The 14,492-nt window shown below is 41.5% G+C and overlaps 1 protein-coding gene across 2 annotated transcripts in view; it reads right to left on the bottom strand.

Annotated features, from left to right (window-relative positions):
* MRPL39 (mitochondrial ribosomal protein L39) overlaps positions 1–14,263 on the bottom strand; it is a 29,600-nt gene extending 15,337 nt beyond the window's left edge. Inside the window, exons 1-5 of one of the 2 annotated variants that reach the window (XM_033943244.1) lie at positions 14,096–14,263; positions 13,081–13,278; positions 9,593–9,732; positions 6,070–6,169; positions 187–254 (exon numbers count right to left, since the gene is read on the bottom strand). In XM_033943244.1, coding sequence (XP_033799135.1) covers positions 187–254; positions 6,070–6,169; positions 9,593–9,732; positions 13,081–13,278; positions 14,096–14,147 — 558 coding nt within the window. In that variant the 5' untranslated portion in view covers positions 14,148–14,263. Of the gene's footprint in view, positions 1–186; positions 255–6,069; positions 6,170–9,592; positions 9,733–13,080; positions 13,279–13,609; positions 13,677–14,095 lie in introns of those variants that run through there. The other variant, XM_033943246.1, reaches the window with a different exon arrangement.
* Between the last annotated feature and the right edge of the window lie 229 nt (positions 14,264–14,492).

Here is a 14,492-nt window from a genome sequence, read left to right as displayed (position 1 = left end):
CAAAGCGTTAAATACTAGTCAAAAACCCCACATCCCTTTTCCCAGCCTATTTATGATCAGTGTAGACATGCAGTGAAGCATGCTTTTTTTTATACTCCCCACGTTTTTACAGTACTTCTTAATTGCAGCACGTCTGTGCTTTTCAGGAAGGAGCATGTGATAACAGGAGTTAGGGTTTACTCTTACCGTGGATGGTGACCAGCCTTCAAGTTTTTTGTCCAGAATGACATCATAGCAAAAAGCTCCAGAGATGACTGCAAACCACACCAGCCAAAAATAAAAGATTCATCAGCAATCAAAGAACAGTCTTACATAATAAATATTAGATATTCTTATAAAACCAAGACATTACATCATTACAATCCTAGCTCACACTCTCTACTGCAACTATTCTCGATGTTTTCAAACATGCTGCAGTTATACCTCTCCTCAAAACATCCTCACTAGACCCCCACATGCCCCTTCAACTATCACCCCAGTTCCCTCCTTCCCTTCTTAGCCAAGCTACTTGAACTTGCTTGTTCACTGCCATTGCCTGGTCTTTCTTTCATCTTAAGTTATTCTTGACCCACTTCAGTCTGGCTTTCGCCTACTGCATTCCATGGAAATGGCCCTTGCTAAAGTATCCAATGCCCTGTTCTTGGCCAAATCCAAAGGACTCTACTCATATTCTCTCATCCATGATCTGTCTGCTGCTTTTGACATTGTTGAACACCATCTACTTCTTGATACGCTGTCCTCACTGGGATTCCAGGGTTTTATTCTCTCCTGGTTTTCTTCCACTCTCTCCCATCGCACTTTTAGTCTATGTAATGGGGGATCCTCCTCCACTGCTCTCCCACTAGCAATCAGTGAACCTCAAGAACCTGTCCTGGGACCTCTCCTTTTTTCAATTTATACCCACTCCCTCGAAGCACTGATCTCCTCCCATGGTTTTCAGTATCACCTTACTGATGATGCCCAAATCTACCTTGCCACATCAGATATCTCTACAGGAATCCAAGTCCGAGTATCAGCCTGCCTGTCTGACATTGCCGCCTGGATATCTCACCAGCATTTAAAAGTAAGTATGGCTAAGAATGAGCTCCTTATCTTTCCACCTAAACCCATCTCCATTCTGTATTTCTGTGGAAAACATGCTCCTCCTCCCTGTCTTGTCAGCTCGTAACCCTGGGGTCATCTCCTCTCTCTCCTTCTCCGCTCAAATCCAACAAACTGCTAAAGCCTGTCACTTCTTCCTCTATAATATTGCCAAAATCTGACCTCTTCTTTCCCAGCATACTACCAAAAAACCTTATCCACACCCTGATCGCCTCTCGCTTAAGATTACTGCAACTTGCTTCTCTTAGGTCTTCCGCTCAACCATCTCTTTCCCATTCAATCCATTCAAAGTTATGCTGAAACAACTCATAATCCATGAGAGCCGCCATATCCACAATACCCCTTCTCAAGTCACTCCACTGGCTCCACATCCATTTTACTCTGCAACCCCTCAGTATTTCTCCTCCCTTATCTTCCCTTATGCTCCCCCACCCCATAAACTCCGGTTATCGTACTCTTCTCCTCCATTGTCAACTCCAGACTCCGTCCCTTCTATCTTGCTGCACCATATGCCTGAAATAGACTGCCTGAGTCATTACATCAGGCTCCGCCTCTAACAGTATTCAAATCCAAGCTAAAAGCCCACTTTTACAAGCTGCATTCAACTCCTAACTCCCTGTAAGACACCCATGTCCATCCTTTCATTCTCTCTGCAAGAAATTCCTCAACCCCTATATGTCCTGTCTGTCTGTCCAGATTAGATTGCAAATTCTGCAAAGCAGGGACAGTCTATTATATTTTAAAATGTATAGCGTTGCATATACCTTTCAGCACTATAGAAAAAATAGTAGTAATAAATAGCAGCAGTAGTGTCACTGTAGTGGCCTCATGTACAGCATGGCAAGAGGAATAACATGGACAGTGACATGGGATTTTTAAGGGAGAGGAGGAAATAGTGGATGCTGCAGGGCAGACTGGATGGGTCATTTGGCCTTAATCTGCCACCATGTTTCTATGTTTCTATGTCTCAGAAGATGTAGAATATTATGTGTGGTCTGCAGCCCTTGCGAAGAGTAGGGTGTGTTGGTGTGAACTTTCTGTAGGTCACAGGACTTTTATAGTGGCCTGCAGTGTAAGCAGCACTTGCTGCATACGCCTTTCAGCGATCACTGAGGTATGAATACATAAACCCCCAGATTCTATACATGGTGCTTCAAATTGCACAGACAAATTTGCACATGCAACTTAATTAATGAGCCAATCAGCACCGATAAAACCACCGACAACCAAATATCTGGCACTAATTAGAATTTACACATGCACCTTTTTAGACGTACTCTATAAAGAGATACACGTAAATTCTAGTGTGTGGAACCAAGGGGGCATGCCTATGGGATGGTCATGGGCATTCTGACAATTTGCAAGCACTGTTATACAATATTTACATCAGGTTTTAATTGCTGTAAATGGTCATGCCTAAATTTAGTTACAGGTCCCAGCTTTAAGCCCTATTCTATAAACTACATCTAACTTCAGGCATGGTTTATAGAATAGTGCTAAAAAGGTTTTTTTCCCACACTGATTTTTTTGATACCCTATATAGAATTTCTCCTAAAGTGTCTAACCTTTCAGAGATGTGCAGCCACTGATGCCAAGCATTTTGTGAATATTCAAGGTGCTGATGAGAGGTCAAAGGGAAACATCTAGAATTAGTAAGGATGGTTGAGAACTATCACTGTCAGGGGTTTATTGGAATGTGGGTTTTGGCATAAGTGCGATAGAGAGGCCAACCAGCTGTTGTGACCAATGAGCAGTATTGGGGAAAGGGAATTCATTTCGACTTCTCTCTTGAGAAAGAGATTTAGTTTGCGAACATCAAGAATGGGTCTGAGACATTCTGATTATTTTCAACTCAGAAAAACCTAAAACAGAATCTTCTGCTGATTTGAGAGGGACAGGAACTTCCTCAACTGCTCTGTTGCAAACCAGGGCAAGCTCCACAGCTAGAATGGATACATGATGAGGAATTGTCGAGACAAACTTAAATTTGGAGATACGAGGTCTGTGCAGAAAATTTAGTTTGCATCCCTGCCTGACAAGGCTGAGGATCAACTGATCCATGGTGACTGCAGGCCAGGCTTCCCTGAAGTGGAAGAGCTTTCCTCCACTGACAAGTTTCAAAAATTGGGATTAGATTTGAGGGTAGCTGGTTGTTTGCATTCATGGGGAGGCCTGCCTTTGTGTGCTGGTTTGGGCAAGTTGGCATTGGGAAAGCAATTGGAAATAACCCAAGAACCATTCTTAAGAAAGAACTGCTATGGCAGAGCCTCTTGTAGGCAGACTGTGCAAGTCTTTAGACTAAGCAGACTGTTTGGCTAGTTATGAAAACATTTCCTGCAGAGTAGAAGAGTTGTCCTTAGATTTGGGAGACTGTATCATTCACTTTTCCCCAAGGGGATTGTTGCCCATGCAAAGCAAATCAGCAAGTCAGTCATGCAAGACAGATGGCCACCACAATGGTTCAAGAAGTTATGTCATAGGTATGACAGGTGGAGTGGATGAGGTGGTACATGGCTCTTACTCCAAAGAGATGGAGTTGAAAAAACTTGTCTTATTCATCACTGGAAACTGAAGTCAAGAATCCCCTAAATATGCAGAAGCAGAGAGCGATAGTAATGAAGGTTCTGCAGCTGATATGCTACAATTTTTCAGATACTACATTTTTAAGACTCTAATAGTGGCTTGGTAGACCATCGTGTCTACTTTGATCCTTTGCAGGATGCACACTAGCATATGATCTGGAGGATATGAACTTCTTTACTACTGCCTCAGAAATGACTCAGTGGTGTGACTGTTAAGCTTGGTCCTGGGGCTTGATATACTTTGTACTTGAGCTTAAGGGATCTAGACGTGGCCTATGTAAAGATGCTAAATTGTGTCAGATTTTAAATTGAAGTTCCTGATTGGATTTGTGTGTATAATGATTAAAAAATAACTTAAAAATTGCACTGCCAAAAGTCAATGTGTTCTCAGTCTCCACCTGCTGGCAGAGGAGCGTAAACCCATCCATTTGTGCCGGTCTGGAGGACTTATTGCTTGGGATCTGTTTGGATCTGTTTGGAACCAATTTCTAGTACTTTAGAGATCTTCTGCAGGAAACAAGGATAGGAGTAGTCCTCTGTATGCTCTGGTGAAGGCAAAGCAGGACTAGCAGGAACAAAGACAATGTCATCCTCGAGTCCATCCCAACTGGAGGCCCTAAAAATCAATGGTGCAAGGAGGAATCCTCCATGAAGATAGTGACAGCCAGTCCTCCATAAAGATAGTGGGAAGAGGAGCTAAGCCTGTTGTGCAGGGACCCTTGATGGCCCGAGGAGGAGCAAGTTATGCATATTGTAGAATGCTGGAAGTGTACTAAAACTGCTGCAACAGATGCAGCAGTGCACTACGAGTGTCCAAATCAAGGTTTGGGGCAGGAGATCCCTCAGGCTCAGACGGGAACAGTGGCTTAGAAGGAGGGCCTTCCAAATCCTGATGATCTGGGGAAAGTGGCTATTTTGATCTCAGGAGGAACTTCTGATCTTGAGGAGGATCTTGAGGAGGGAGGAACTTCCCTGAACGGGACCTACTGTGCTAGATTTTTATTTTTATTTCATTTTATTTAAATGCATATTTCTGCCTTTGCTCAAAGCTCCTTGTGAGAAGAAAACAGTCCCATGGTTTGTTTGAGTCTGTGATACCTTATGGCTGCACCAAGCTGTTGCTGTTCGTGTTCGAGCCTGTTGAACAGAGTTTGATCATCATGGCTAGAGCCGCCTTCTAGATGATGCAATTCTCTCTCTGAGGCAATATTAGGCCCAGTGGTGTATTTGGCCAATACTGGGGTAAAGCAGTGGTCTATAGGCTGCTGGCCATGTGCTACCTTGATTGTTACTGCCATTGAAATGGAGACTGCATCCAGTCAACTGGGAAGCACTGTTTGAAACACCGAGTCCTTTCTGATACTACATGGTAGTACTGAAACCAGGCCTGAAAGGAAGAGAGCTGTCATGACCATATGAGGAATGGAAGTTCTTTTCTCTCTGTCTCTCTTTTTTTTTTTCTTTTAAATTCCGCAGCAGACGTATTAAAGGATGTGATAACCTTTACTTCTATGTGCTTTTTTAAATTTTTATTTTCTTTTTAGTGTTAGAAAGTTATCTAGAGAGCTTGATTTGCTCAGAGGAGGAGAACCATAACTGTTGAGAAGCAAAGAACAACTAGATCAAAGGAAAAAGGAATCTGGTTCAGAGCAGGAATATCTGTACATGCTCAAGAGAAAACAAAGGCACTATTTCCCCTGCTTGTCTACAAAGAATGCTAGAAGCAACTTGCCTGGCCTATGGCCTACAGTACCATTTGATTGTGCTTCCTTTATCTGCCTTTTCATCTCTATCACCTCTCTGCTCACCAGGAAAAGGACGGATGGCAGTTGTTTACAAAACTGCAAACATTCAACCCTGTTCCTACCACTGAACAGAATAAAATATCAGGCCTATCCTGCCTACTTCCCCTCCCTCCCAGTGCAGCACCTCAAACCTCAGTCATAATCTAATGAACCTGTTCTTGAACATAAAAGGGAAGGAAATGACAGATGTTTTTACACACAAACAAAAATATAGTGACTGCAATGAAAATATTATTCATAATGTGTTGTTTTGTTTTTACATCTTGAGAGCCTATGTTTTCATACCTCAGGGCTCCTAATTCCAATGCACAGAGTTTAGCTCACATAGTTTGGCTTCCACCCATTTGGTTAAAATATCTCAAACCTTCACAAATTCTGTTAACTGCTTTTTTTATGCACAAACAGGAGATAACACACCTGATCATCATCCAGTTACATTTTCCAGGTACAAAAATCACTTCTTGATGATAAGAATAAAACAGAAGCAAATGCCTGGCTCCCTGTTATTGTGAAAGCCATAAACACAGCAATAGCCTGAGAAAAAAGCTGGTATTATTTACTAGGGTTCATATTGTCCATACCTGGTATCTCTGGCGCTCGCACTAACTCCACAGTGTACTCATCTTTGAAAGCCTGCTCTAACACACAGCCCAGTAGCATGGCACAGGAACGCCAATAGGCCTAGAATAAATCATAGTTTGTCAAATTCTACTTGAGTATAAACTGAAACTTCTCCATTTTGAATTTAGGTAGTGACATAGCTTAGAATTTTCTCTACCCTCATACTCAGATATAGAGACTCTATCAATCTTGCTACATAGAAAAATAACTTACCCCCCTCTTTTTACTAAAACACAATAGAGGTTTCTACAACGGCCTGGAACACTAAATGCTCCAACACTGCTCTGATGCTCATAGAATTCATATGAGCGTTGGAGCAGCTTGAAAGTATTTAGCACCCCAGGCCGCGGTACAAACCTTTACCGCAGCTTTGTTTTAGCATTCTATAAAAATCTATGAGGTGCCTTCACCTGTAATGTACATTGTGCATGTACAATGGTGCATGTACTGCACCATTTGTTCTGTTGTGGTTATGTAAAAATTTAATAAAACATTTTTGAACTCAATAAAAAAATATCTAAGAGGTGCCTTTAAGTCATTACAGAATTGGTGCCAAGTGTGCCCCTTTGTGGTGCCTAAAATGAAATGCCTGGGGTGCTAATTGACTCCTATCCCCCAGATTCTATATACAGTGCTAAAATTTCAGCAAAGATCCAAGAAGGGCTTGCAAACATATTGGGTCATGAATTCTCATGAGGAGACCCTGAGGATGCCATCCCAGCCGTTTTCAAGGCAAAAAAACTAAGTTTTGAAGAAGCAGGAAGAAAAAAAAAAAAAAAAGATTGCTAAAAATCCAAGATGGCTATCAGCACCAAATTCGTGCCAAAAATGTGATTCTTTTTTACACTTCCCAAATTTGAAAAATTGTGATTTTAGGACTTTTGAGGTGGGGAAACACTTAGAAACAGAGAAAACCCCTCGATTCAAACTTTCTCCAACTTCTCTCTCTCAGGCTGTCAATTCAGAGTTACTCATTGGGACCTTATACACTGGGCTGCACCTGCTTCCAGCTCTATTTAAAAGGCGGCAAAGAATTCTCTGCCACACTGCTGGGAATTCTTTTTCAAAGCTGATCTTCTGGCTGCCGGTCAAACCCCACTGTCAGACTATGCCTCCACCCCTGTGCACCAGGATGGGCAGGGGCACAAAAATGCACCTGGCATGCTGCAGGACACCGCTGTGCCCCCTAAGCGTGCCTAACAGTCTGCGCACGACCCCTGCTTAACAGAAAATGAGACTACTTCAGGGACGGCCCTGAACTCCAATGAAAACTATGCAGACTGGCTAACAGGTACCCAAAAAGGGATTGGCCTGTCTGGGAATTCTCAAGCAGGCAGAGCTCCAATCTGTGTGAAACGCGAAAATACCCATAACAGAGACGAAACTACGTCGAATTTAAAACAATAAAATGAGGAGAGCAGAACACACACAGATGCAGTCAAGCGTGCAAAAGGAAAAGACTGTAGAGGGCGCTAAACTGATCTGTGAAGTACACTGGAGGAAGAGTGAAAAATACGGAGTGGATTCCTTCTGCAGCATGCGAGTCTGGGGAAATAACCCTATTGTCTAGAATGTTTTGCCTATTCCACTGGAAAGCTCATTATTGAAGTCAATTTACTAATTAAGTTAGGTAACTAACTTCAGGTGCCTTTTATAGAATTTCCCCCTATGTAAATTACTGAAACTCATATAAAGAAGAAAAAAATAAAGAAGGGAAGACTGACAAACTGATGAAATCAGAAAAACACACTAAAATAAGCAGCAATTAAAAACTGGCACACATCCTAGAAACTGTTTAGAAACAACATCTTGGAAGCTCAGACCAAATGCAGTTTAAACTAGGGGTGAGTAGCCCAAACGTTTTTGTTTTATTTCCTGTGGCATTTCCACAACTTTCAATTCTGTTCTTTCTTTTCACTTTTTTCATTGCATGAGCAATATCGTTAATAGTGCACACTCTTTAAGAAAGAACAAACACTACTTAGAAATAGTGTGGACTGTTTATAACCAATGCTTCATCTAAGGCAGGGGTGTCAAAGTCCCTCCTCGAGGGCCGCAATCCAGTTGAGTTTTCAGGATTTCCCCAATTAATATGCATGAGATCTATTAACATACAATGAAAGCAGTGCATGCAAATAGATCTCATGCATATTCATTGGGGAAATCCTGAAAACCCGACTGGATTGCGGCTCTCAAGGAGGGATTTTGACACCCCTGATCTAAGGCGTGGCCTGGTGGTTGCAAATTTTTTTCATGCGATTGATGAGATCTAAAACCCAACAATTTGTAAGCCAAGTATTAGCAATGCATTTCTGTATATAGCACAAAAAAACATCACATTTGGTAATCGATTTAGGGCTCCTTTTATCAAGCTGCATTAGGGTTTTTTATCGCTGGCTGCCGTGGTAAAAGCTCCGACATAAATAGAATTCCTATGTATGTCAGAGCTTTTACCACAGCGGCTAGCAATATAAAACCCTAACGTGGCTTAATAAAAGGCTTTTGTTTAATTAATTTTTATAGTTTAATTTGGTTTGATAGTCTGGTCAGTATTTTTTGTAAGTGACCATGTAACAACCATGTAAAATAAATGAGCAATTGCTCCTATGCTCTGCTTAGAACAATATGTTGCAAACTTTTTAAGCCCTGGCACACTAATCTCGGGTCCGCGGCTGGAGAGCACCTGGAAATGAGATGTCGACGCAATGATATCACATGCATGTGTGATATCATCACATCAACATCTGCGCATGCATGGATGTCCTCCAGTCGTGGCCATGAGCCTCCTATTACCTCCGGGTGGGGGGGGGGGCTGCAAAAGGAAAGGTGAGGAGAAGGAGCAGAGGTGCTGGCAAGGAGGAGAGGCGTAGGTTTACCGACTACAAGACGTGCCTCTTGCCAGAGAGGCATGTCCTGTAAGCAGTCAGCTGGTGCCTCTCAGCACATCTGTAATCTGCCACGGCACACAGTTTGCGATACACTAGCTTAGAGGGAACATAATTTACAACAGAAAATGAAATTCCTGTTTCAGGCAAAAAAAAACAAACAAACCCACATCATTTCAAACAGATGTAAATCCCTATTCTATGCAACAACAACAACAAAAAAAAATAGGAAGAAGACTAGAAGAGAGTCACATAAGTAAATGGTGCAATAAAAGACTATTAAACCTAAAAGGATGTCTTTCAAAAAAGGTGGAAAATGGATGACAATGAAGAAAATAGCAGAGGATAAGCACAGGCATGGTACATATAAAGATTCAACAAAGCAGACCAAAAGAGAACTTGAACATAAACTTGCCAAAGAGGAAAATACTCACACTTTTTAAGCATATTTTCATTGGCTACAGTAGCCAATTTTGAATGAAGAATATAGTAATAAGTCTGAAATTTTGTGACTAAGCATATTAAAGGGGACGCAAGGACATACTGCTCCTATCCTTTGAAAGACAGTGATACTATCCTCAAAAAAGCAATCAAGTACCTTATTCACTTCCTCTGGATTCTCATCTTTGAAAGTCAGGAACTGGATTTCACAAGATTTGGTTAAAGGTCTGTACATGTCCCAAATTTCTCCATCCACAAGAGCAAGGACAGAATTCTGACAATGCCATTCACTGAGATCTGAGTGAGAAACAGAAAACAATAGGCTAAATCAGTGTTCACCAAATATGAACAGCCAGAGACATATGGTCTAGACCAGGGATCAGCAACCTGCGGCTCATGAGTCACATGCAGCTCTTCTTGGATGTGGCTGTGGCTCTCCAGGCTGTGACCCTTTAATCTCCCTCCCAACTCAATGATCTCCCCCCCACCGGGCCTACTGAGGTACCTGGTGGTCCAGCGGAGGGGGGTGGGGGGGAGGAGGGGTTTGTGGCAGGAGCGCTCCTCTCACTCCTGCCTTCTAAAATAGCTGCTGTGACCTCTCATGACAGCTTGCGGTACTACAGAAATGTTGCAAGCAGCTGCAAGAGGCCGCAGCAGCTATTTTAGAAGGCAGCTGCAAGGAGGCAGGAGTGAGAGGACCACAAAGACCCTTGCTGGACCACCAAGTACATTGGTAGGCCCTAGGGGGGAGATCATGGGGTTGGGAGGGAGATTAAAGGGTCGGGTCCTGGTGAGGGGATAGGCAGGGAGGGAAGGATGAGAGGTGCAGAAACCTGCAAAGGGTTGGAGGGGAGAGAAGCTACAACTTGCGGCTTTTTGTAAATCTTGGGTCAAACATTTTGGGTAAATTGGCTCTTTGGGGTAAAAAGGTTGCCAACTCTGGTCTAGACTGCAATATGTGGCTGATCATGTGTTTGTAGTATTGAAGACCTGAGCCCTGCTTCACAAAGCTGACATCCTACAAACAAGTGTATAGGGTCATGAGTGCTTTCCAACACTGTCTCGGCTTCCAGTTCTTCTAAGGAAAAATTAGAGACCAACTGGAAAGAATGAATACTAAGCAGTTTTCTAATGGGTATTAAGAGTGCCATATTTCTTTTTTATTCGTTTAAATCTTTATTGATTTTCAAACTTTGATAGTGCAATACAATTGGTAAATCATAAATACTGCATAGAACACACTAATAACTATACAATTATTACATTAAACAATCATTTTCTCCCATCCTCATCTTAATTATTAATACAATAATACATATGATGTGATTTCAATATTATAATTAAATAATTTAACTCCTCAACGTACATTTCCCTCCCCCAGCTACCCACCCTCCCTGGATGTGTAAAGAATCTAATGAAAAGGGAAGAAACATGACCTTTACTATAATGCAACAAAAGTAGTCAATGGACTCCATACATCATTAAAGGACTTACTAGGCCCCAAACATTCCACTATCATTCTTTCATACTTATATGTGGAACACACATTTACCCACCAAAAAGTATAATTAATCCTGTCATGGTTCTTCCAATTATGTGTGATCAGTTGAACACCAACTATTCCTGTCATGATCAGGAAAAGGCGACTTTTATACTTGTCTAAAGTAGGCTTAACATAAAGTAACGTACCATATTTCATGCACATAAACATTTTATAGACATTGTTTTTATTCAGCAGACTGCTGTTGTATGTAAGAATATGAAACCAAAAAAGAGTGGGGAAGGGACATAAAGTCAAACTGTGAGGACAATCAATTTATTAAAACATCATATATTAACATAATACATATATCATAAAATGAGGCAGGCATAAAATAATCCTTTTTAAACTTAACAGGGGTCCAGTTCGGTTTAAAAAAGATTATTTTATGCCTGCCTCATTTTATGTCCCCAAAAATAGCAACACTCCTAGATTAGATTGCAAAAATTTTCCAGGTTTGCTCCAAACTTCTACTACACTTCAATACATAACTTCATTATATTTGATAATAAACTCACTTTTCATGATCATATCAGCAGTGTTGTCAAGTTATCTTTTTTTAGGCTCAGACAAATTCGTTCTATTTCTCAATTTCTTTGTGAAAAAAAGTCTCTTAAAATTCTTATCCATTCTTTCGTTTTATCTAAGATAGACTATTGTAACTCTCTATATAATGGTATTGCTCAAAAGGAACTTAAACGCCTTCAGATTATTCAAAACACATCTATAAAATTGATTACTAAAGCAAGGAAATTCGACCATGTGACACCTCTTCTTAGGGAAGCCCATTGGCTACCAGTCACACATCGTGTAACTTATAAAATATGCCTGCTTACATATAAAACTCTTCTTTTCAAAACCCCAGCATTCATTCATAAATATTTGATTCCATATACTACTAATCGAATATTAAGATCTACAGAACAACATCTGCTATCGGTCCCCTCTCTTAAATTCATAAATACTCGACGACAAGTTATCTTTTCTGTTTCAGCACCCCAAATCTGGAATTCTCTCCCTATCTATCTAAGGGAAGAAACAAACATAGAAAAATTCAAAGGTAAGCTGAAGAGTTTTCTCTTTAAAGATGCCTTTTCTACTTAATCATTTCTACTCAAATTAATAATAATTCTTTTACCTCTAATCTTTTACTGAAATATTCAGCCTTTTCCTTTCCTTATGTATTTTCCCTACTTGTTCTTCTATCTTTAAAATATATTGTAACTTTTACCCACGCTTTTCCTCATGTATCATGTTTTGTTTTGTTTTTTTTTTATTCGTTTTTGTCAATAGTATTTTTTTTTTTTTGGTCAATAATATGTTCAGTTTTATTCCCCTTTTATTGTAATTTTAGTAACATGTACATCGCTTAGAATGTGGATTAAGCGATTAATCAAATTTTTAATAAACTTGAAACTTGATTTATTTAAATCTTGCAGTTTTCTTATATTCTTCAATCATGACCTCAGGGCTACACTCAAATTTTCTATTTCATGTAAGATTCGAGTATACTGTAGCGAACCTCCTCATCGGTCACAACTTATTCATTCATTTTATAAATAGTAATATCATGCGCCCTTGAACACTTATCTTAATTATCAGCAAAGAGAGACTCCAAACTGGAATGGATCGACCCTGTCAGACAGATCTGGATCCAATTTGCCTCATTTTATGTACATGATATATGTATTATGTTAATATATGATGTTTTAATAAATTGATTGTCCTCACAGTAGTTTGACTTTGTGTCCCTACCCCACTCCTTTTTGGTTTCATATCCCACACATGGGGTTGTGATTTTTTCTTTTGCATTGTGTGATATATTGTTTGTATGTAAGATTATAACATAATCGTAAGAAAATCATTCTTAAAAAAAAAAAGGGACAACATGCAACATTAACTTTGAATGCTCAGAAGGGTAACAAGCATCACTCTCCATCCTAAGGCCTAGAGATGTTCTATGAGCATGAAAACAGAGCTTAGGTACAGGCAATATTGTCCGGGGAGGGGGCACAAATTCCATTAACTCCTTACACATTTATAAATAGTACTGGTTATTTACATGAAATCCAATACCATGTGGATTTCCAAATGCCCTTACTTACGCATTGCACAGTTATAAGGTGTGGACAAGCCCTTATTCATTACAAAGATGGTGCCAGGATTCGATTTGCCCATGTATGTGACCTCAATCTTCTCAATGCGAGGGAACAAGGATTGCTGTCGCTCCTTTTCCCTTAGGAAGAGGCTACTGCGCAGCTCTGTATTCCTTGGACTGGGCGCCAAAGATGTGCTGAGCAGCCCTGAAATAGCAAACACAGCTTACTTACCCTGGAGACAAAGAAGGGAGAATACTAGCAAAAACACTGTACAGCCTCCTCAGTAACTTTCCCCATCTCCCACTGTTAGTTCTACACTGGACACCAGTACAATGAGGAAGCCTGCACAGATGCAGAAATCAGGTACCCCAACAAAGGGATCACACTCAAAAGGGGGAGAAAGAATAGCCTTGGTGATACCCTAGAAAGGGAACATTCTCTCAAAAGGAAAAAAAAAAAAAAAAAAGTAGCCCTGGTGAAACCCCTTGGTGGCAATGCTCTTTCAAAGGAAGAGAGGGGTTAGTCATGGCGATACCCCAGGTTGTTCTGTCAAAAGGAAGAGAATGTAGTCCTCGTGATGCCCTCATGCTAGGGCTGCTCCCCCCCAAAAGAGAGGAAGAAATAGCCCTGGTGATATCCCCGGAACAATGTGTTCTTTCAGAAGGGGGTTGAGCAGCCCTAGTGATACCACAGAGTGGAGACGTTCTTTCTAGGGTGGCCAACTGGATCGATTCGCCCAACAGGGTTGATCCAGTCCTGTGTATACCCCATTGAAGAGACTTGTGTTGCTGACTTCCCCATTGTATGCCCTATGAAAAGCAGACTACATGTCCCTGCATGCCATGAGGGTAAACCCAAGACTGGAATGGATCGACCCTGTCAGACGAATCTGGATCCAGTGTGCAACCCTAGCTCTTCCCACTCTCTCCCTGGACCGGAGGGAGGTGGAGTTAGTCCAGTGACATCCTGGGCCGAGGCCAGTCTCTCCCGTGGACCCGACGCTGATGAGCACAACACTCACTGCTCCCAAGTCCCCGACAGAGGCGAAAACCGCGCGCCCCGGTCACCGCCATGGAAAGGATCGAGCAGCTCGCACGAAGCCTCGGCCAGAAACTCGCGCCCGGAGCTGACGTTCCGTTTCGGTCCTGCGCCGAGGCACAATCACCCACCCACACGCTGTCACAGGAAGAAGTGAGAGACTCGCCTGCTGGCCGGAACTAAACCGGATGTACGCCTAGCAAGAGTGGAATAGAGCCGGCCAGCATTTCAAAGTCGCTGTTTGTGTACACCCAGACATCCTCTGTTGTTAAGCTAGTCTGCGTTTAAACATTCCTGAGAGCAGACAAAACGTTTCCAATATTTCTGTAGATTCTAATTAAAGAAACGTAGAACATAACCTATCTTTGCATTTTCCTCGT

Source organism: Geotrypetes seraphini, chromosome 4 (assembly GCF_902459505.1).
Source record: "Geotrypetes seraphini chromosome 4, aGeoSer1.1, whole genome shotgun sequence".
NCBI classification, from domain to species: domain Eukaryota; kingdom Metazoa; phylum Chordata; class Amphibia; order Gymnophiona; family Dermophiidae; genus Geotrypetes; species Geotrypetes seraphini.
This window is presented reverse-complemented; position numbering and strand designations above follow the sequence as displayed.